The sequence below is a fragment of the Peromyscus californicus genome, unplaced genomic scaffold, assembly GCF_007827085.1.
Source record: "Peromyscus californicus insignis strain IS unplaced genomic scaffold, ASM782708v3 Scaffold_21__1_contigs__length_65335640, whole genome shotgun sequence".
In the NCBI taxonomy this organism is placed as follows: Eukaryota; Metazoa; Chordata; class Mammalia; order Rodentia; family Cricetidae; genus Peromyscus; species Peromyscus californicus.
The window spans coordinates 61424952-61447407 of NW_026294514.1; the positions used below are offsets into that span (position 1 = coordinate 61424952).

Consider the following 22456-nt stretch of genomic DNA (forward strand, 5'->3'; position numbering starts at 1 on the left):
TAAACCAGTACTGACAGCTAATCAGGTTCTTACAAAAAAGGGTACTGTAGAGAGTCAAACCTGGAACTTTCTTATTTACCTAAAGGTAAATAAGAAATAACATCATCTGCCTGTTAGGTATATTTACTTATCAACATTGCTAGTCTTTTAATAATCAGGGTTTTTAACTTCCCCCATTCAACATTTTTCCCACAGAAAAGAAACAGTTTTTTAAAAAAAGAAAGTGTCATTTCACCAGTGTAGCTAGTCTACTGAAAAACAGAATTCTAATCAAATTGTATTTAACATTTGTAAATACTCACATTCACTTGATGAACATGCCTTTCAGGAAGTACTATTTTCCTTAGATTAACTGCTAAGTAGGTGGGGATAGTTTCCTGTACACCTTAGGAATTTCCCAGGTGTAACAGCAAAATCAAATTCAACTTCTTGAGTACTTGGCGGGGGCAGAGAGAGAGAGAGAGAGAGAGGGAGGGAGGGCACTGACACATGATCTAGTATGCATGTATTCGTAAGGCACGAAGGAAACACCGCAGCAGAGCAGCAAGTACACTCTGCCCACTGTTCCTTTAGTTTACTGTGTGCCCGACTGTGCAGTGTGGGTGGGCTCAGGAGCTTGCACTTGGCGGCTCAGTGTTACTCCTGAACATATCCCCAGTAAGTATGTGGCTTTGATTTACAAGTTCCTGCTGGGAGAAAAGCAAACGAGAGCTGAAGGAACAACCTAGTATTTTTCATATTGTAGAGGACATAATTTCAACACAAATGAACCTGTGACCGCACTGGGGCCGCGCTGGCTGCCTTTTTTCTCTAGAAGCTGCTCCTGCACACTCTTACAGCTTCTCCTCTAGAGCTTTCATCTTGCTGCTGATTCCCTCCTAGGAGAGCGGTGGCACTTGAGGAAGATGGATTGGTGCTATGAAGCCGGGGAGCCTTTGTGTGAAGAAGTAAGATCCTCCTTTCTCCTCATTTTCAGAATACTTGATTTTCATATTGTGTGTGTGATGGGGAGCTGGGACATGCCACATGTGCCACAGCAGGCCTTAGAGGCCGAAGGACAACTGCATGCAGTCACTTCTCTCCTTCCATCTTATGTGGGTTCCAAGTTCACCTGGCTTGGGTGGCAAGCTCCCTTACCCACTGAACCATCTTGCCAGCCCACTTTTTCTACAATTTGCTTTTTAAAATGGTTAAGCTTATTTCATATTTCCATACATAATTCCTTCTTCCCTTATAGGAAGCAATTCTAAAGAAAGCTTTTATTCTTTAGAATACAAAAAAAAAAAATATCTGTGAACATGTATGTCTATGTTCACTTTTTCCAACTGGTTTTCTGATAACTGACAAGTCTGGGCTAGGTAAAAGCATTTCTGACATGAGTGATGATTCCCTCTGATGAGCAGGCTGCCTGAGGCATAGTTCACAGAAAGTGAGAACTTCAGAGAGCAAATGTGGATGTGGGAAAGCCTTTGAAGACACTCAGAAATTCCACCCCCCAAATACTTTAATTTCAGAATTTCTCTATAAATAAATACCCCTACCAACCAGCCACATGGTCCAGCAGCAGGAAGAATTATGTTTAGGTAGTTGGAATCCAATTAGTCCATTTGTTGGTCTTAAATTGCTTTAGACCTCCTCACCCACATTTTTAGCAAGTGGCCAAATGAAGCTCTGCCTTAGATAGCGGTGGTCAGCACTACCACCCCCCCCCACCCCACCCCACCCCGGCCTTCCTGCTATCTTGTGGACGGCACAGCTCTGTGTGCCTTCCTACTGTCTAGGAATCAGCAGTGGTTTACAGTAGAACACTTTCAAACAGGCATACCAGGGCTTTCCACTGGGATACCCTTTACCAGTCAGTAAAGTCCACTGAGTCTTAGTGGGATTGGATGACAGAGGAAGAAACAGGCCTCAGTCTTGTATAATAGTAGCGGGACCAGCCTTAATATTATACATCCCAGGGGCTCAGGAGAGAGAACTACTAACGGCGAGAACTATTTTCAGGAAATAGAATCTCAGCACACCGAGCTCTATAGTCCATTTGCTTTAATTCCTCTGGCATAACATCCTGTATACACAGCTTCAGTTCTGTTCTCGTGCCTAGCTCCTTTCTTGCCTGATTTCTCTCTGTTTATCTACTGCTCCCTCTTAAGCTCTATCTTAATTCTCTCGTCTTAATTCTGCCTCATCTAGGTTCTTTTCACCTTGTTCTTACCCAGCTAGGACTTTCCCATCTGACTCTTCCTCATCTTCCATCTCGTTCCTCTAGTACTCTCTTCTAGCTCTTCAATCTTGTTCTTCCCCATCTCAGTTTGTTCCTCTCAAGTTCTTACCCATCTAGTTTTTCCATTCTCTTTTCTCTTCTCTGTTCTCCACATTCTGCCTAAGTCTCCCCAGAATTCAGTTATATCAAGCTCCTAGTCAAGCAAGGTCACCAGGCTTGAATTCTACAGGGTCATAAAGGCAGATAAGAATTTTTCCTCTGGCAGTGAGCACCAGGCTTTCTTTAACAATCCAAAATGGGAGTGGTAAAAGAGAAGGTCAACTGAGTGCTAATGACTGGTTAGCATATCACTGTTAGTCCTTGAAAGTGGCCAAGGGAGATATCTGATTCCAGAGAAAGCCTTTCCTGAGGCTGTTCTCCAAATACCTGGAATGTGTATGTCCAGAGAGTGATCAGTCCACACTGTTAGCCCTTCTTAGGGAAAAGTCAATTGGGAAAACTATGAAGGCACACATGATTTTCATAACAAAATACAGCTGATACATAACAAGCCAAATAATACCAAAAACTCCTTGGAATTTGGCTTCCTCTGGAGGAATTCCCTGATTCCCTCCAGGTAGTGACTTTGCCATAACCAGCTGAGTTCTTATGATATATTCCTGCGGCCCCACAGCACCTCAGAGAATCCTGAAGTCTTAAAATTAGGTAGCCTCTTCACTTTTCTGTTGTTTTTCCAAAGACAGTGTATTACTACATACCCCAGGCTGGCCTCAAACTTCCATCCTCCTGCCTCTGCCTGCCAAGTGCTAGGCTTATAGGCATTCACCATCATGCCTGGACATTTTCTTCATAATCAGTTCCCAAATCAGTATCAAACAATTTATCTCAAAGCAAATACATTGCCTTCAAAGCAGTGTGCCCTTCCAAGCTTTACAGTCTTCCCCGTCCTAGTCTTCAAACTATGTCTCTCTCTTTCCCTGACTTAGTCCAGGCCTTCAAAGGCTGCCGGCCTGTCTACACTCTCCTTGACCCTTTACACTGCCAGACTGTCACTTGAGCCTTTTTCCTCTTAACTGAATTACTTCAGCGGCTTCCCTGGCACCAGGTGTTCCTCTGCAGCATCATCCACAGTGGCCACACTGTCCTAGCGGCTGTCTGTACCACACCTCAGCCAGTGTCCATTCTTGTACTCACTTCCAGCGCTTGCCACCTGGCGCTGTCCACTCCGATCCTTCCCATCTCTCAGTTCTTAACCGAAATAAGCCGCTGTCACCCCTGACTTTGCCTTTGTTCTTTTTTTCCACCACAAAATTCCTTCTCTTCTTTCCTCTAATTTTCCAAATCCAGCCCTTTTTCCCAGAATTACTTACATCTCACACTCCACAAATCATCCTCTCTTTCCTGAGATCTCACGGTCCGCATGGTTTGTACCCACAGTTTAATACATAATGCTGCTATGACTGTGTGGTCTGCTTTATCTCTTGGTCTTCGGGGTCTGCTGCATTGTCTACTTCTTGAGAGGGTGATAGAAGCATGAGACTTTAAAAGACCCTTTCAGAAGTCATAAGTGACAACGAGAATTTCTGTGTTCCCAGGATGCAACCCTGAAAGAGCTCATGATATGTTCTGGGGATACTTTACTTTTAACTGAAGGAGAACTCCCTCCTCTGGTAAGATACTGTTTCTAAATAGCATTTCGTAAGTAATGGTTACTGTTTTCTGATTACTGTGATGATGGGGAATGAGAAAATATAACAGTCATAAAAACTTAGACAGCTTTGCCAAAATCTTACCAGTCAGGCAAATTTCCTTCCTAACTGCTAGATAAAATAGCTATATGTAAAGTAAAATTAAAATCATTATCTATTAAAATGTCTATAAACAATTAAGTTTAAATTATATGTAAAATCAATTATATAGAGAATTTTATTTCCTCCATTTTTATATTTAACTTATTTTTTAGAGGGAGTCTCACTGTCTCACTATATACCTTTGGCTGCCCTGAAGCTAGCTGTGTAGACCAGGCTGGCCTTGAACCCAAGGAGACCCACCAGCCTCTGCCTCCTAAGTACTGGGATTAAAGGCGTGTCCACCATACCAAGCTTTATAGTTACTATTTTAACCTTATCAAAAGTCCAGAAATTACCATTACATCCAAACTAGTCATTCACTGCTACTTAATTTCTTATATTCCCAGTGTTACAAATTCGGCTTGTTTTTAAGTTTTGCTTTTGTATTTATTTTTATTTTTGCCTGTATGTTTTTCTGTGTACCGTGTGTACTTGGTGCCCACAGAGGCTGGAAGAGAGCTCCAGATCCCCTGGAACTGGAGTTATAGTTGTGAACTGCTGTGTGGGTGCTGACACTGGTCCTCTGAAGGGCACTGAGCCATCTTTCCAGCCCCTAATTTTGTTGACAATTAGTACTGAAACTCTCTAAGGTAGGGTTATTAAATCAAAAGGTATGCATGTTCTTAAAAGACTTTTTTGCTCTATATTGCCAAATTGTTTTTCTGACACATTCCAAATGACAGTCCTCTCAGAAAGTAAAAAGACCCGCGTGCGTTGTGATTTTTGTTTGTTTGTTTGTTTTTTACAAGCATTGCACATCACTGCTTTTAAGACCAGTGTTTATTCATTTCTAAGGCAAAAAGATAAAAATAAAAATGTCCAAATTCCAATAGCTAGATAAATGACATTCACTTATTAGAACATTCAGACAGCATAGAAAGCTGTTTGTCAAATGATGAAAATGGAAAGCAGGAGTCACTGCCATGTCTTTCCCCTCGTTTCCCTTCTGTCCTAAGAAAATGGACTGTAGCCAAGCATTAAGAGTCCAGTGAGGGTGAAGCAGGAGGATGGTGAGAAAAAAAGAAAAGAGGGGAAAGGAGGTTCAAAATGTGCATTTTTATAAGCTGCGAGTTAATGAGGATATGCATCCTTTGCACTGTCCACTGAAGGGTCACATCTCTTCATTATTTTAATGTTCTGTCTTTAAATTCACTTAACCATGTCTTGAGGATCACATATCAAATCTGCTCTTTTCTTTTTCATAATTTCATAGACTCTTATTTGACTTTGCACAAGGATCTTTAAAGTGAATGTTTGAATAGATCTATGATATAAAATCCCAAATACCTAAAATGTTGGACCAGGAAAAATTGGAATGTCTCTTCTTCCCAGCCCTCACCATTCCAGTCCTCCACACAGGCATCCAATTTTTTCTGTAGCCTGCAGAGGTTTACACTTTGGTGTGTGTACACTCAGGTATATGTCCTGTATGTATACAGTGTACAGTGTACATGTACATGCATGTGCATATTTTCCCATTGCACAAATGATTATATGCTGCATACCATATTTTGCATATAGTCCATGCTAACTTTGAATTCATGGCAGTCCTGCCCCAGCTTCCCAAGTGGTGGGATTAAAGACATGAGCCACCTTGCCTGACTTGTACCTAGTTTTTTCATTTGTATTTTGTCTCTAAGTATGTGTTATGTCAGTACATATGAAGTTTCTCATTCTGTCAGTAACTGCATGGTAGTCCACTTCGTGCAAGGACTTGGGTTGTGTGCGCTGGGGATAGAAGGAAGGACCTTGCCTGTGCTAGTCTCTCACTCTGCCACTGCACTACATCCCTGACCTGTAATTTATTTGACCAGTCTCTTCTCAAAGAACGTTGTAGAAATGTACGTATGAAGGCTGGAGAGATGACTCAGCAATCAGCATGTACTGCTTTTACAGAGGACCCAAGTTTGATTCCCAGCACAACAGCAGGCAGCTCACAACAGCCTGTAACTCTCTAGCAGTGAAAGTGAAGACTTGAAGACTCAGTCTTAAAACACTCTGTTCTTCAGGGTTTCTTGAAGGTGCCCATCTGGTGGTACCAGCCTGCAAGACTGTCAGGACTCTGGGAGAGTCGGGACCACTCCAACTGTGCCTCTCCTCAAGGTAGCAGCTGGGCATCTGCTCCCAGCCAAGGTAAGAACAGTGCCCTGGGAGTCAGCTGCAGTACTTACATAAAGAATGCCAGGTTGAGGGGTTGGAGCAGGGCCTCCGCAGTTAAGAGCACTTGTTGCTCTTCCAGAGGACCTGGATTCAGTTCCCAGCACCCACATGGCAGCTCACAACCATCTGACTCCTCTCCATAGTATCTGACACCCTCTTCTTGCCTCCTCAGGCACTGCCTGCACATGGTGCTCAGACTACTTGCAGGCAAAACACCCATACACATAAAAGTGTGCATATATATATATATATATGCATACATAAATATACTTGTGTGTGTGTGTGTATATATATGTATGTTACACGAATCTTAAAAGGTCTTATTAATAAAAAGAAACATGGAGCCAGGTATTGGGGTGAACGCTGAAAGATCAGAGAAACAGAATAAGCCACATCCAACCTCACCTTGCCAACTTCTCAGCTGATCTTGTTTCCTCAAGCTGGAAGCTTCTGAGTCCTCATCTGAATGGATCTCAGCTGAACTGTTGCTAAAAGCATAGCTTAGCCGGGCGGTGGTGGAGCACGCCTTTAATTGCAGCACTTGGGAGGCAGAGGCAGGCGGATCTCTGTGAGTTCGAGGCCAGCCTGGGCTACCAAGTGAGTTCCAGGAAAGGCGCAAAGCTACACAGAGAAACCCTGTCTCGAAAAACCAAAAAAAAAGCATAGCTTAAAAAGCCTCTAGTTCCTGGTTCTCACGCCTCGCCTTTTATACTTTTCTGCTTCCTGCCCTCACTTCCTGGGATTAAAGGCGTGTGTTTTTTCCAAGCAGGACATTAGATCTCAAGTCCTGGGATTAAAGGTGTATGTACCACCATGCCTGGCTTCTATGTCTATCTAGAGGCTGTTCTGTTCTCTGATCCCAGATAAGTTTATTAGGGAGCACAATATATTGGGGGACACAATATCACCACATTTCCCCTTTTTTGTCTAAAATAATAAAAGAAGTTCATGACTAATATAAGATAAACTATATCCAATAAGTATATACAATATATACAGTCAAGAATTGCATTAACAATGTCTAGTCCATTAACATTTGACAGATTCAGACAAAAAACTCCATTATATATATTAACAATGTCCACTCCATTAACATTTGACAAAGTCAGACAAAAAATTTCATTATTTATCATATTTAAAACAAGTAATTCCTTTTTAAAAGTAGATTCAATAATCTACCTTTTATCTTATCATATGTACATATATACTTATGTATATATGGCAAGTTGAAAATCAAAAGCTAGTCAGTCATTCCTTTATAACATCTTCCATACTAACGTCCATTTTTAAGCAGTGCTTTGTGAGCTCTGGGAAGCGCTGTGATCTTAGCAATTGCCCTAGTTTGCTTTCTGTTGTTATGGTAAAACACCTTGACCAAAAGGAACTTGGGAAAGAAAGGCAAATAAGCCTCCTAGTTCACATGATTATCCATCACTGAGGGAAGTCAGGATAGGAACTCTAGCAGGAACCTGGAGGTAAGAGCAGAGGTAAATGAAGCAGAGACCATGGAGGAAATCTGCTTACTGACTTGCTTTTCAGGCTCACATTCAGATAACTTCTGGTAGAATTATCTGCCTAGTGGCAGCACTACCCACAGTGGGCTGGGCTCTCCCACATCAGTCAATAAAATGTCCCACATGCATGCTTGCCTACAGGCAATCTGATGGAGACAGTTTTCTCAATTGAGTTTACCTTTTCCCAGATGATGCTAGTTTGTATCAAATTGACCAAAACATGAACTAGAATGGAGATCTTGATACTAATACCTGGTACTTTTTCAAAGACCTTTTATGTGGCAGCTCTCAAGGGCCTCAGGGCAACAGTCTCACTTACTGTCATGGGCCTACATAATTGTGGCTTCACCATTCCCATGGCTACAAGGGTAAGAGCCAGAGCTGGAGCCCAGACACATCCTGCATAGTTCCAGGCCTTTTGGAGTCTTTACCAAAGCACCTAGGGGCTGCTTCTTGGGTGTCACCCAGCTGACTTGTTTGAAATACAGGCAGCAGAAGCTTGCTGTCAAATTCAGACTGCAACTCATGCATCACGGTGGACATAGCCCCCAGCAGGAAGGGAACTGCCTTTGCAGAGTCCCACTTCACTCCAGCAAGTGTGCTTCATGGCTGGAGGCGTGAATAAAGGGACTGCATGTGTTTTTGCAGGCCCAGCGCTTTAGGAATATGGTGTGGTTGCTGTATCTTTTACTTAACCTTGAGCTGTTTTGGTGCTTTGAAGAACAAATGGTATTTGTTCTTGTTTTAAACCTCCATGAGGAAATCAATGTAAATAAGTCAAATTCTTCTCTAAGTGTCAGCTGTGGCATTTGCAGAGAATTATTCTGATTAGATTATATGAGTTCATTGTCAATAGTTCTGAAGATATCTAGGTGCTAGAAATCATGATTACATATAGAGAGGGGACAGGTTTAGAAAGCATGTTTAACCCGTTTCTCCTTGAAAGTAAAGAGAAAGATTCACCTTGGGTAGTGCTTCTGTGTCACAGTGGAACTCTTCATTTAGAATTTCTGAGTGTTTGGGGGACATAAGAACCACTGGTAAGCTGGTAGTAGTAGATGCACTTGTCCTCCCCATTCTCAGAAGACTGAAGCAGGAAGATTAAGAGTTCAAAGCCAGCCAAACAACTTACCAAAACCCACTTAAGGAAGAGAACTTCATTTAATTATGTAGAATCAACCTGCAATTTCTTAGTATGTGTTAGCAGGGTGCTCCACAGTAATCAAGAAATATAATTTTTAAAAAATGAGTGTGGATATCCTGAACTTAAATTTTAGTTATTATTTTCCATGAGAGAACATTTGACATGTTCCCCCATCATATCGTGTGTGAGTGTGTGTGTGTGTGTGTGTGTGTGTGTGTGTGTGTGTGTGTGTGTGTGTGTTTTCTTGGGGCATATGTGAAAGTTGTAGGTCAACTTTGTGGAGTTGGTTCCTCCTTCTACCTTTACATGGATTTAGGAACTTGAACCCAGGTCACCAGTTTTTCCCAGAAAAGGACCTTTATCTGCTGTGCCACTTCACCGGTCACCATGTTTACATGTTTTGAGACAGGGTAGCCCTGACTGGCCCAGTCAGTGGATCAGAGTGACCCAGACGTCAGTGATCTTCCTATACTTGCCTCCAACTGGATCTGTGTGCTCGGCACCCAGGCATTGTCTTTTGGTTTGGGTTTTATTTTTAAGCATACATAGATCCTCTTGTTAAGAGTTGCTTCATTCCATGAATATTTATTTACTGAGCCTTTACTGTATAGCATCCAGCACAGCAGACACTGGTAGACAAAACCATAACTGCCTGCCTCCTCTTGAAAATCTTGCTCATAAATATGCACACACACAGGAAAATGAAAAGTTCAGGTAAGTGTTCTGAGGAAGAAAAAGAACGTCGAGTATCTGGCCAGTGGTCTTCTGTGAGGCAGGAAGCAGCCAGCAGGGAGACAGCCTTGAGTGTAAGGCGGACTGCTGAATGCCAACAGTGAGGTCATGAGCAGGTACAAAGGCTCAGGTCAGAGGTTCAGACAGCACTCTAGTGAGCCTGGTTACAGTCTTGAACATGGCAGAGCACTTGAGAAACATGAAGTCAGGAAGGTTAGGTTCTTCCCAAACATGCATCTCTGTCCTTTTGCAGGTGCTCCTGGCCCTGAGACTGCAGACGTTACCCTCCTCTACTTGGGAGACGTGGAGATTTCAGAAGAGGCCACATTGGTGGAACTGAAGTCAAAGGTCAGGCCCCTTCCTGAAGCATTCGTTGGTGTTGAACTGGCTTCTTCCAGGGAGATATTAATTAATGTATTCTTCTATTTCCTCTTCCCCCAATTACAGTCTGTCCTGATATGGCATGTGTTATATGCCATGGTCAGGGGTAAGTATCAGCAGGCAGCCCACGCTCAACATAGACACCGTGGTATCTGTTGGTGCCATTGTTCTCGTGGTTTCCACTCACCCAGTCCTCACAGGCATGCTGTGCTTGTGTTTGGATCTGTCCTCGGGGACTTGTGGCCTATGTTCATTTTGACTTTTTAGGAAACATGGCTTCTTGAACCATCTGTAAAGCATTCCCTTTAGCTCTTCATTGATATTGTTTGTACATTGTGATCCACTTGTTAAATGTCATTAGTTCCGAGCTGTGTGGTATGGGTTTCCCTCGGTCAGCTGAGAGCTGACTGTATGAGGATGCTGACTTGGACGTTTGTTGTCTGTGTGTCACTTTGTCATACCTGGATGACCCTACAGCACACAGTGATGAGACAGTGGCTTGTGCTGTTAGACTGCCGTGAACACTGCTTCTGCTACTGCAGAGACAGATACAGTGCCTATTATGGCCCGCAGTGGGCATCTTTTGTGTCCCCAAGAAATGAAATAATCCTACTTGAGAAAAGCAGTAGCTCCATTCCCATGAAAACAAGTGGGAAGACCTTTTTATTCCTGGTCCTCAGTTGAAAGATTAAAGATGGCCATTTTTAGGCAAAAAACTAATGCACAATGGCTGCTTTCCATGCTTTATCCCCATATGAAAGGCGCTTAAAGTTTCCTGCCCCTATGGAATTAGATCATGCAGTTTGGGCCTGCCTGTTAGAGCCAAAACAAAGTCTTTTAACTATTTCAAAACCAAAAGTTCTGTAACCGAAGAGCAGATGTGTTTGCATACTTGTGTTCATGTAGATGAACAAGCAGGCTCTGTGTGTGTAAGTCACACCCATGTAGAATTGATTCTTAAATGACTTTGTAAAAACATGACTAAGAAGTTTTTCAATTTGAGTGCAATGATGCACGCCTTTAATTCTAGCACTTGGGAAGCAGAGGCAGGTGGATCTCTGTGAGTTCATGGTCAGCCTGATCTATATAGTGAATGCTAGGACAGCCAGGACTACATAGAGAGACCCTGTCTCAAAACAACAAACAGCAACAACAAAAAATTTCAGCCTTGAGTGCTAGTACATACCTGTAATTACGTAAGAGGTTAGGCAGGAGGATTATCCAAACTGGGTTGCAGAGCAGAAGCCTGTCTCAAATTTTAAAAATAATAAAATATTTTTTAACTTGGATTTAGAAATAGAAAGTTCATTTTTCTGGTCTGTTTCAATGAAAGGAATATAAAAAGTACCAGGATATACTTCATTTAAGACAGATATTTCTGTAACCTTATGGGGTTTTTTGAGGCAGATATGATATATCCCGGGCCCACCTGGAATACAAACCTGTACCCAAGGATGACCTTGAACTCCTAATCCACCTGTCTCCACCTCCCAAGGCTGTGGTTGTGGGCATGTCCTAGCACACCAGACCCTTGTGGTTTCTAATAGATTTCTTGACACGCTGACACTGAAGTGCTCGTCCCGTGGAGTTACATAGTGTTTCATTCAGATGCTTTGGAGTGCTTTTAAAATCAGAGACAAATGTCTGTTTCTTCTTCTAGGCCATGGCCTTGACCTCTCTCTCAAAGCTTGCAGTCCAGTCTCCAGCCCTCCTTAGAGTTTGGACAGTGGAGAGCAAACGCCCCAGCAGGCTCTTGCGCATTGACCGGCGGCAGCTCAAGTAAGTATCTCAATGGATTCCTGGCCAACTTCCTGCTGCCACTGTAGGGGATAGGGGGCAAGCAGGGTCCATGAGGGAAGCTGTGCCATGAGTCAGACTATCCCAGAAAACCCATCCCTAAGAACTTATAGTTGGATAAGCTTCTTGTCCCAAGGTAACTCTGGGATGATATCAGCCTCCATGGTAAGATCAGACATAGCATTGTGCATTTTCTCTGTGCCCTAGAGACCACAACATCATAACTTAAAGGATTTCGGAGTGACTCAAGAAATAGAGGTCTCTGATATTCAGGGCACACACAATGCCGTCTTCCCAGAGCTGGGTCTCCATGTGCAGTGAGGAACGACCCAGTGTCCTCGAAGCAGCCACCACAGTGCAGATGCTCTGCTCTCTGAAAGCCTGGCTCCTCAAGTGCAGCACTCAGACAGCACCCCCTTTGTTCAGGGAAGTGTTAGAATTGGGGCCTGGGGCTCGGAGAAAACCTACTGACTTACTCAGTTGCTCTGTTTGAATTCCCAGGGAGTACAGACTGGGCCGGAGAGCAGAGCTCTGCTTAGAGCTTCTTCAAAAAGAGGAGGACTTGGGGTAAGGAAGCCCGTTGTACACCTCCCACAGGGTGGCAGTTTCCCTGAAAATATAGGGGCCTGATCAGAAGTGTGGTTTTCTCACTGCGTCTGAATAGTCCAACAACTCCAACTGTAACTGGGTGTGGCTGAAGCAGGAGTCCCACAAGTTCATTGCCAGCCTAGACTACGTAGCAAGAACCTGCCTCAAAAAGCTCTAGATTGTGTTCTAGAGATCTGTGTGGCTTTCTTATAACTCACTTTGGTGTCAATAGCAGCGAGTGTTAGTTTGTCATCCCCAAGGAGTTACTGAGCTCTTGGCAACCTGAGGCATTAAGGGATGCACACTCACAACTCTCCCCAGGGCATGTGATTTAGAGTGGTTCCTGTCACTCTGCCCCTGCTGACACACGGCGTGCTGAGTGATGCATTTGCAGGTGTCTGTCTCCTGGTCTCTTATAGAAGTGCTATGAGAGCAAACTGTTCATTCTTTCATTGCTGTAGCCCCAAGACCTGCAATAGTATGTGTGATGTAGTAATTATTTATATACTAAAGAAGTACCCCCAGATCATCTACACTCCAAGCATTTTGTGCTTTTTGCACATGGGGAAAATGTCTATATGACCTTTATGACTGTCAGTGAGTACTGTCTTCCTTCTCCCCATTGCAGTGAGATTGCTCTTAGGTCAGCCTGGTCTGAAAAAGTGCCCTTCCGTCCAGGCCTGACCTTCCCTCAACCCCAGCCTCTTTCTAAGAGTACATGTGTGGACAGGGAGTTTAGGGACCAATTCATGTGAACACTTTGAGTCTCTTAAATGCTTTCATCTCCTTGAAAGTGAGGTCATGGTGGTTTCTAGTCCCATAAGCAGAGCTCATGAGTATTGATTTCACCCTCAAACCCACCTTGAATATTTATCATTTAGATGCCTCCTGAATTGGCAAATGAAAACAGGTCCTCTTGTTTATGACTTTTCCAGTACTGTAATTACTACTAAGCCTTTTTCCAGCAAGCTTATAAACCTGTATTTTATGAGCATGGGTGATGTGTGTATTTTTCATGTTTCTCCAGAAGTTTCTTAGCAGACAATCTGATTGGTTTGAACCCTTTATCTAGAGTGACCAGACTCTGACAATGTCTTTCACAGTAGTGGTAGCCTTGTGCCACACAGCTGTTTTCCATGTGCCCCTCGCCACGCTGCTGCAGGACCTCTGTCCTACTGCACACCTGAGGTGGGCAGCCTTGTCCATCGTGCCTGCAGCATCCATCTTTTCTGTGCTATTGCCTGGTGCCCCCTTTGCTCTCCTGCAGCCCCCGGGATGTGTTGCTGAGGACACAGCTACGCATCCCTGGTGAGAGAGCCTACACCCTGGCCCTGGACCTGGTATGGGACACCACCCGAGGATGGACTGCTGGCTCCTTGAGGCAGAGAGTGGCTGATTTCTATTCTCTTCCTGTGGAGAAGATTGAAATTGCCAAATATTTTCCTGAAAAGTTTGAGTGGCTTCCAATATCTAGCTGGGTGAGTTGGGCTTTCTCGGAGAAAGCAGAGCTGGTTGACCTGACATTAGAACCAAGTTTTCCACAGCGGTAGAGAGTCCAGGGAAAATTTCCAAGTTGAATTTTATTGGTATTTGATTTTCCAATAGAATCAGCAAGTTGCCAAAAGGAAAAAGAAGAAAAACCAAGATACTTTGCAAGGGGGACCATATTACTTGAAAGATGGAGACACTATTGGCATTAAGGTGGGTTAAAAGTGAATTTACCATTTTGAAACACAAAGATCAAATATTTTGTAGAGAAACTTAGCAGATAATCTTGTTTTATACAAATTGTTTCAGGGAATGAATGAGAAAGAGGGGAAAGACAGATAATTCACTGTGAGGGAGGCAGAGCCTTGAGACCAACCCTGCCAAGGACAATAATAAAGGACTTAGGCCAGCTTGCTTATGACCCTTGTCCTAGTTTCTCTGTCTATCCCTCTGATAAAATACCCTGACAAAAGCAACTTAGGAGAGAAAGGGCGTATTGGAGCTCACAGTGCCAGGGCCTGAGAAACCTTGTCACATCACAACCGGAGTCAGGAAGGGTGGTGAGTACATGCTTGCTGCTCAGTTTCTCCACTTTACAGTCCAGGACCCTGTGTCCGGAGAGATGCAACTTGTAGTAGGCAGGTCTTCCCACCTCAGTTCAGGCAATCAAGATATCCCCACAGGCAGGCCCCTCTCCCAAGTGATTCTAGATTCTGTCAAGTTGACAGGTAATACGAACCATCACACCCAATGAACATAAAAATCTAACTCTAAATAAAATAGTAGCAAACAGCCAGGCATGCTGCCTTTACCTGTAATCACAGCACTTGGGAGTTGGAGGCAGGAGGATTATAAGTTTCAGGCCAGTCTAGACTTTAAGTTTATTTTATTCATTTGTGTGTATGTGTAGTTATGCATGCACAGAGGCCAGGAGAGGATGCTGGGTATCCTGCTCTAGCACTTTGCTTTTGCTGAACCTGGAACTAATCTGATGGCCAGCAAGCCCTGGTGGTCCTCCTGTCTTCACCCCTCTAGTGCAGAGGTGGCCAGCATGAGGAGACACGCCTGACTTTTCCCACATAGTTGCTGGAGATTTGAATTCAGGTTCTCAGACTTGAACAGCAAGTCCTTACCTGCTCAGCCATCCTCCCGACCATGGGAAGGGCAGAACAAACTCTACAAAGTTGTCTTCTGATCTCCACACATGTTGTGGCATGCTCATGTTATGTGCATGCCACACACACACACACACACACACACACACACACACACACACACACACACACACACAAATAAATAAAAATACTGACTGGAAAAAAAAAATCTAGTTTTCCAAAAACCAGTTAAGTCTGAGTATCTTGTCAGTTTGAATAGTCTACTACAAGCCTGTTGTAAATGTAGACCAGACTGAAAATTTGGTCTTTATTGTTTTGAAATGTAGAATCTCTTGTTTGATGACGATGATGACTTCAGCACCATCAGAGATGACATTGGGAAGGAAAACCAGAAGCAGCTGGCTTTGGAGAAAAAGAAAAGGTAACTCTGAGGCTTGGCCAGGCCCTACTCAAGGTCACCAGGAATGAAAGCTGGCATTCTTGCTACCCTTTCAGACATCTCCTCTGATCTTCTGCAGGGCCCTAGTTGTCACCCAACAGTGTTCCAGGTCAGGCCCTTCATGACCATCCCCATGAAGAGCTGGAACATTGTGTATTGCTGCCACTCCTGTGTGCGGCCAGGCGCCCCCTTTGCGTGCGACGGGAATGGTTGTGTCCTTACCAGCCAGCACTGCTTCCTACTTTTTCCATCTTATTTTTTGAGACTTAGTGTTGTTATAGACTTCCAGATTCAAAAGCCACCAATGGGGCTCATTATAGGTTCACCTTCCTAAAGGACCAGCATCACTGTTCCCTACACACCCTCTCAGAGAGCATGCTTGCCCTTCACTGACACCCTTCACAAATGGTGGTAGTATGGCACTCTGCTGCCATACACGGGTGAAGCTCAGAGTAACTGGTGGCACAGATACTGGTTAATCTGGAGAGCAGGTGAGTGTGATGGCTAGGTCAAAAGCTAGGACCACTAGTATAAACATACCTGCTAGTAGAAAGGCCAACAAGCTAATAAAAACATAAAGAGTTTGAGCAGACAGTTCACAGAAGGGAAATGCAGACAGCTTGTCAGCATACAGAAAATGCTTAACTAAGTTCATTCATCAACAAAATGTCAATTCAAACTACTACACATTCACTAGCATTACTGAAATGATGCCACCTTGGTAAGAAGACAGTGCCTGGGACAGTGGCCCAGCTGGCAGGTAGAGATGGAACAACACTTGGGAGGTGCTTCGCACTACTGAGGAGTACACACCTGTCACACAGCAGTACCCTCAGAAACTCACTTTTAGCAGATACAGTACAAAGTGCACAGTAGCCTGAGCTCCGCCTTCGCATGAGTCTGTCCTAGGAGTCGTGTGCAGAGGGCACTATGCAGTGTGAATGCCAGACCAGCAGCCACAGTGCCATGATTGTGTTTGGGAGTCACAGTGAAGACTGGTCTGCGAAGTGGTGAGAGAGAGTGGTGGCTACTTGGGGACAGAGACTGAGAAAGCAAAATGGAGCTGACCGAACTGTCACCTAGGTGTGTGGCTATGATTTGAGTACACTGTGAATGTTAACTTTCAGTTTAAAATGTGAAGGAGAGAAGGGTTACACTGTTGAATGTGCAGCCAGGATGTGGGGAACCCCCTTCTTACAGGGATGGCGTGAGAGTGAACTGGAGCCCTCAGATGGGCAGTTTGAAAACATCTGTCCGACTTGCAAACCCTATTCTACGTTGAGCCCTAGTATCAGGAATGCATTTGGGAGCCATTCTAAGCACCCTTGGCACAGGGCCTGGAGAGATGGCTCTAGCTGCTTTTGCAGAGAGAGGACCTAGCTTCAGTTCCTAGCACCCACATGGTGGCTCACACCATTTATAACTCCTGTTCCAGGATATTTAGTGCCCTCTTCTGACCTCCACAGGCACCAGGCATGCAGGCAGAACACACATACACATGAAAGTAAATCTTAAAAAAAGAAAAAAACTAAATAGGCCCCTCACCCATGCCTGTGTATCAGTGCCACCCTGTCTCCCACAGCCGAGAAGTCCTGCGTGCACAGAGCAGCGATGTGTTCTCCAGTGCAGAGATGCGCACTCGGCCCCGGGGACCAGAAGCTTCTCTGTCCATCCATGTTGCAAGCTTCAGATAGCCCTGCAGCCGTATGCACTGTGTTCCAGTCCTGTGACTGCGGCCTTGTGGGTTTATGGTGGACAAGCTGGTTGCCTCCATAGCCAGTGATACCAAGTCTTCAGCCTTGTGACAAAGGGATGACACTTCTCAGGCCAAGCAGGTACACTTGATCACCAGCTCTGCAGCACAGCAGCCGCAGAGCTGATCAGACCCAGACACTGTGCCAATCAGTACAGACCTCCCAAGCCTGGCCCCAGCGGCCTCTTTCCATAAAGTGTGCTCCTGGACAGTGGCAGGTTGTTCAAAGAGGACAAATCTGATAGCTAAGACACACAGTCAGTTGCTTACACTGTTGAGGTGACCAGTTAGCCATCTAAAGCTGAAGCTGCAAGGAAAGGGTATGTGTGTCCTGAGTTCATTCCCGGTTCCAGCACGTGCCTCTTCTTGGGACAAGTTCAAGGTAGGACTCTAAGAGAGCTCAGGCTGACGTTCCCTTGGTGTGATGTTGACCATCTACAGGCTGGCAAGAGGCAGGAAATCATAGAAGCCTAGCACAACAAATCCAGGTTCCCAGTTGTCCTGGGCAGACTGGCCTTTTCCTTCTCAGTCAGCACATGTAACTAGCTGATTTAAGAGATTTGGTATTTATGCACTGTAACTAATACACTATCAAAACAGTATCTATTACTGAACTGGCAGGTTTGGGACCCTGGACTGACTTAGTCTAAGACAGCACTCCTAAAAGAAGTTGTCAGGTCTCAGTTTCTCATCAGCTCTTACATGTCTTCATGTAACAGAACTAAGGTAGGGAGAGACAGGGCAAAAGTAACTCTGGCCTGGGCTTCAGCTGTTTCCTGCTGGCTAAAGCGTCTCACATTCTGGTATTGCTATGCTGACTTCTCTGTGGAGTTGACACTCAGCAGGTAATCCTGTTCGTCCTTTGTCTTCTCAACACCATTTTGCCAGAGTTGGTGTCATTTTAGGTGACTGTTTCTGTGGAAGCACATGGATCTTAAGATGTTGGATTTGGACTAGTGAGTGATCTTTAGGCCATGTCCTTATAGCTACACACCAAGGGGTTCCAGGAGACCCACACAGTAAACATTACTTGACTACAACTGAGTCCTCTGGGTAATGGCTATTGTTTCTTGTACTGTAACTGACGTGGCTCCTTAGTTTGCCCTTTCACCCCAGCTTCTGGCAACAGTACTGATGGGCGAGCTGAGACACTGCTTTTAGAAGATGCGCCTCAAGTGCTGGCTGCAGCCCAAGCCTGTTGACAGGCCTTTCTATTTGGTTGGTTTTTGTTTGTTTTGTTTTTTAATTGGGAGATAGAACAGGCTAAACAGAGGGGGGGGGGGGGGGGGAAACACTAAGATTGTATTAAAGAAAAAATAAACCATTTTTAAAGTTGCAGCCCTTGGTTCTATCATACACTGACTGCTTTGTGTCCTGCTGCTTGAAGAGTATGGCCTTTTCTCCAAGCACTTCAGACACTCAACAAACATGGCTTATAGTAGAAATACTGCTTTGGCAATGTGTATTTTGGCTTAAAATAAATCTAGACTCATGGAAAAGTATTTTGAAAGAAACTGGCTGTCACATCATCTGTTCACTATTCTGGGGAACAGGATCTGGCCAGGGCCAAGGTGGTACCAAGAATTTCCTGTCAATCCAAGGGTCTCAACGATGGCAGAATCTTCTCACTACCTAAGGGAGCACAAGCAGCTCCCTCTTTGAAGTTCAGTAAGCCAAACCTCAGTGTATGGAGGTGATTCACGGCACCTTGACAAGAAGCACGGACAGTGGCTACAGGCCACCAGTTGAGGCTCCTGCACCAGCTTGACCTTTTTTGTTGCTAGTGACTAATCCAGGGCTGTGCTGGCTGAACTGCCCATCTGACAGACACACACACACACCCCAGATTACAACGACTGTTTTGCTTTACAGCCACCAAGTCTTCAGAGCAGCTAGCAACTGTCAGAGCACAGGAATGAGGACAGGAATGCTCAATGGAAGATCAAAAACAGGCTTATTTTTATTATACAGAGAAGAACTTATTTACAACTCTCTGATGCGGACTATGTACATAACAATACAAGAGGCATCGGCTCCAGGTGGTCACTATAAATTAAGATTATAAATATGAGGGTTAGCCCCACCTGCAGGCACAAAACCTTTTCTCCAATTCCTCAGGGATCCTTCCTTCTCTCCCCCTCTGACAGGCCCCTCCAGCACTCAGACTGGGCCTCTCACTTCTTGTTGACTGTATAAACAGTGCTGTGTCAGTCATAGACAACACTGATTTCCAGCATCCCTCACCCAAACGCGATGCTTTCTCAAGAGGCCACTGAGGACTTGAGTGTTGCCCTCAGTTGTTTTTCCTCCTCACCTAAGTTTCTGTTGGTCTGTCACAGGCTCTGTGACTTCTCTGAGGCCAGATGATCCCTGCCTTCACATTCAGGTCTCAACTGACTGCTCAGTGAGAAACAGAACAGACGGAAAAGTGACAGCTGTTTCCATTCAGGGTTGCTTTCATGGAGGCAGTGAAGTCCACAGACAGGCAGAGATTCTCCCAGCCCACATATGATGAGCAACAGGTCCCACAGAGACAGGCAGTTGCTGTGGTGGAACTCTAGGCCTGGGGCACAGTGCAGCAGCGATTACGCTGTAGGCTCTCCATACGCCACTAGGGCTCTCAGGTCTGCCTGTAACTGACAGGGAAGGGAAGACGACCAGGGCGTCTGTCTGCAGAACAAGCAGCATGTCAACTCTGCCTCCTCAGCTGGGGCTGCTGGAGGCCCCACCCAGAGTCCAAGCTCAGCACTTCCTTCCCCTGTCAGATAGGACAGCATTGGCAGAGTTCACGGCACTGTCCTCTCTGGGTAAGGACCACAGCCCAGCAGCCCACCTCCTGCCAAGGCTGAGCTAAAGCCCTTTCCAGCTGGTCTACAAGTCCCTGTGAGGAAAGTGGGGAAAAGGGGAAGTCAGTGGCATTGAAGGCCAGGGGCATCCTCACCTGGGAACTGCCCACAGCATGTAGTCTGGGCCTTGTGGAGCTTCTGCTACCAACAGTGCCACCTGCTGTTTGAGAACCAGTTCTGCCCAGCAGATAGTGGCAGGGCAGCAGCAGCATGGGCTATGGTTAGAGTCCTCACACCACTAAGAAGCCACTACACAGCCTGAGACTCTGGGCCACCTGAGATGGACCCAGACTGCCCCTGCTGACTATTCATTCTCCCATGGCATACATCGTCTCCAGCACCCAGGAAGCTTGGTCTCCACAGTAATGCTGAGCTAGTGTAAACTCATCCTTGTCTGCCCCAGACTAGACTGCAGACGCCTGTAGCATCCTGAGGAGATACATGGACTGTCCACATGCTTAGAGCCCAGTGGAAAGCCCAGTGCCCTAAGGCCTGGCTGGCGTAAGCAGGAGGGCTTTCCTGTCCTTCACAGATTCTAATAAGCCTGGAAACACATCCATGTCACTTTCAAACCAGGAAAGTACATAACTTTTGTTTCTAAAAATTAAAACTCATGAACAAAAGGGGCAATAGCAGTGGGCGGCCTTTGTGGGGCTGCTGTGAAGAACCACAGAGTGGCTGTCAGGCACAGTGAACATTCCGGTGAGGACCACTGAGGCTGGACCCAACTCTGCTTCTGAGGCCCAGTAGAGGTGGCGATGGTACTGCCCAGTAGGACCAATAAAGGACACTGAAAAGGAGTACACAGGACAGTCCAAGCATGTGGCCCAGGTAAGAAGGTTCTGCAGGGGTGCCAGGTGCTGGGAGGTCGGGCTTCACCATATTCTCTGTGGCCCACAAGGCAGGTCAGCAAGAGCCGCAAGTGGGACTGCCCCAGTCTGCCCCATGACTGCAGCTAGGAAAGGGATTCTCAAAGGTAGCTGTGTTGGTACGTTCAAGACTTCAAAGCTGTTACCAAGGAGCATCAGGCTTCCTGTCATTAACAAAGGGAATAGCACCATGAGAAAGGCCAGGGGCTGAGTGGTGGCAGTGTCCTCCCTGGGCCTCAGTCTCGGGAGGAGCGGAAGATGCAGGCAGAGAATGCAGAGGCTAGGCCTCGGCGGCAGGGGAGCTCCGGCTCAGCTCCTTGATCCCACAAAGGATCCTCTTCATGTGGCCCACTTTGGTCACGCCGAGGTCCTGCAACAGAGAAGAAAGGCACCATGGATATCAGGAAGAGGGCTCAGGCCAGAGGGTTTACAAATTGGCTGCCACCAATGTTTTTTCTCAGTCTCTTTTTCAAATACAAATGAGGAGAATACCAGCGGATGAAATAGGAAGGAATCGGCACAAACATCAGTCATGCAGATACCCACACATGGTTCCTATTGCCTACAAAGACTGCTGTCATGAAGGACAGCCAGCAGACAAAAGAAAAGAGGCCTGACAGCAAGTGGGTGGCAGCCTTGGAAAAGCCACCTGTCAAGGAAGTCCCCATGGCCTTTTGCCGCCTTGGGACAAAACCAGAAACAATACCCAAAAGACAGCTCTTCAAGGCCAAGCAGGCCAGGGCTTAGCTATGTAGTGCAATGGGTGCAGACCTGACCACACATGTTCAGGGAAGGGAGGATGAGCAGCCTGACCCTCCTCCCAGGCTTGAGAAAGCAGACTCTTCCATCTTCGCTCATATGGAGCACAGCAGGGCCCACCAGCCACTGGGACTTAGAGCTTGTCAGCTGAACCTGTACCACAGGGCTGCATTCCCTGGTTTCGAATGTTAGGATATTACCTTCTTATATGGCTAAGAAAACCACCGCTTCCCCCATTGTGTCTGCACTTGGCCTTGCTTATCTGTCAGAGAAAGTCACCACTGATAAAAGCAAGGACCATAGTCAACCTGAGGTACACAAAAAGGTCCAAGACCAAGAACTGTGTGATGACTGGTGATGCTAGGATGCAGCAAGGCCAGGGAAGAGAACAGAGCTGAAAGGAGTGTGTAAAAGCCCAGGTGTGGGTTCTAGAAGACACCTGTGAAGTACCTTGAGGTCCCTCCGCTCCAGGTGCAGGAGCTCAGAGCCCCGGATGTCGTGCCTCGTGAAGATGTCCTTATACTCACAGAGACTGAGGTGCTCCAGCCAGGCAGCAACCTCCTCTGTCCCCCAGAGGTGAACTGTCAGAGACGGAAAAGCACGAGTGCAGTGAATGCTCAGAGCCCAGCAGCCAACACCAAGACACCCAGCAGTGCTACCCAAGATGCCTCCAGCAACCAGCACCCAAGACATCCCAGCAGTGGCACCCAAGATGTCCCCAGAAGCCAGAACCCATCACCTAGCCACAGGCACTGTGCTCCAGCAGTGCAAAGGAGACAGAGAGCCACCCTCCTCTG

The 22456-nt window shown here is 45.7% G+C and overlaps 2 protein-coding genes across 13 annotated transcripts in view; one reads left to right on the top strand and one right to left on the bottom strand.

Annotated features, from left to right (window-relative positions):
• The window catches only part of Usp40 (ubiquitin specific peptidase 40), a 78067-nt gene extending 59603 nt beyond the window's left edge, over positions 1-18464 (top strand). For 6 of the 10 annotated variants that reach the window (XM_052750484.1, XM_052750485.1, XM_052750487.1 and 3 more), the window contains 10 exons: positions 883-947; positions 3820-3894; positions 6084-6207; positions 9878-9972; positions 11666-11784; positions 12304-12369; positions 13658-13868; positions 13996-14091; positions 15320-15414; positions 17015-18464. In XM_052750484.1, the coding sequence (XP_052606444.1) occupies positions 883-947; positions 3820-3894; positions 6084-6207; positions 9878-9972; positions 11666-11784; positions 12304-12369; positions 13658-13868; positions 13996-14091; positions 15320-15414; positions 17015-17126 (1058 nt within the window). In that variant the 3' untranslated portion in view covers positions 17127-18464. The other 4 variants (XM_052750486.1, XR_008220949.1, XR_008220950.1 and 1 more) reach the window with 4 other exon arrangements.
• A 658-nt stretch (positions 18465-19122) lies between these two features.
• The window catches only part of Dgkd (diacylglycerol kinase delta), a 104278-nt gene continuing 100944 nt past the window's right edge, over positions 19123-22456 (bottom strand). For all 3 annotated transcript variants that reach the window (XM_052750492.1, XM_052750493.1, XM_052750494.1), the window contains 2 exons: positions 22110-22240; positions 19123-21270 (listed from right to left, as the gene is read on the bottom strand). In XM_052750492.1, coding sequence (XP_052606452.1) covers positions 21181-21270; positions 22110-22240 — 221 coding nt within the window. In that variant the 3' untranslated portion in view covers positions 19123-21180. The remainder of the gene's footprint in view (positions 21271-22109; positions 22241-22456) is intronic.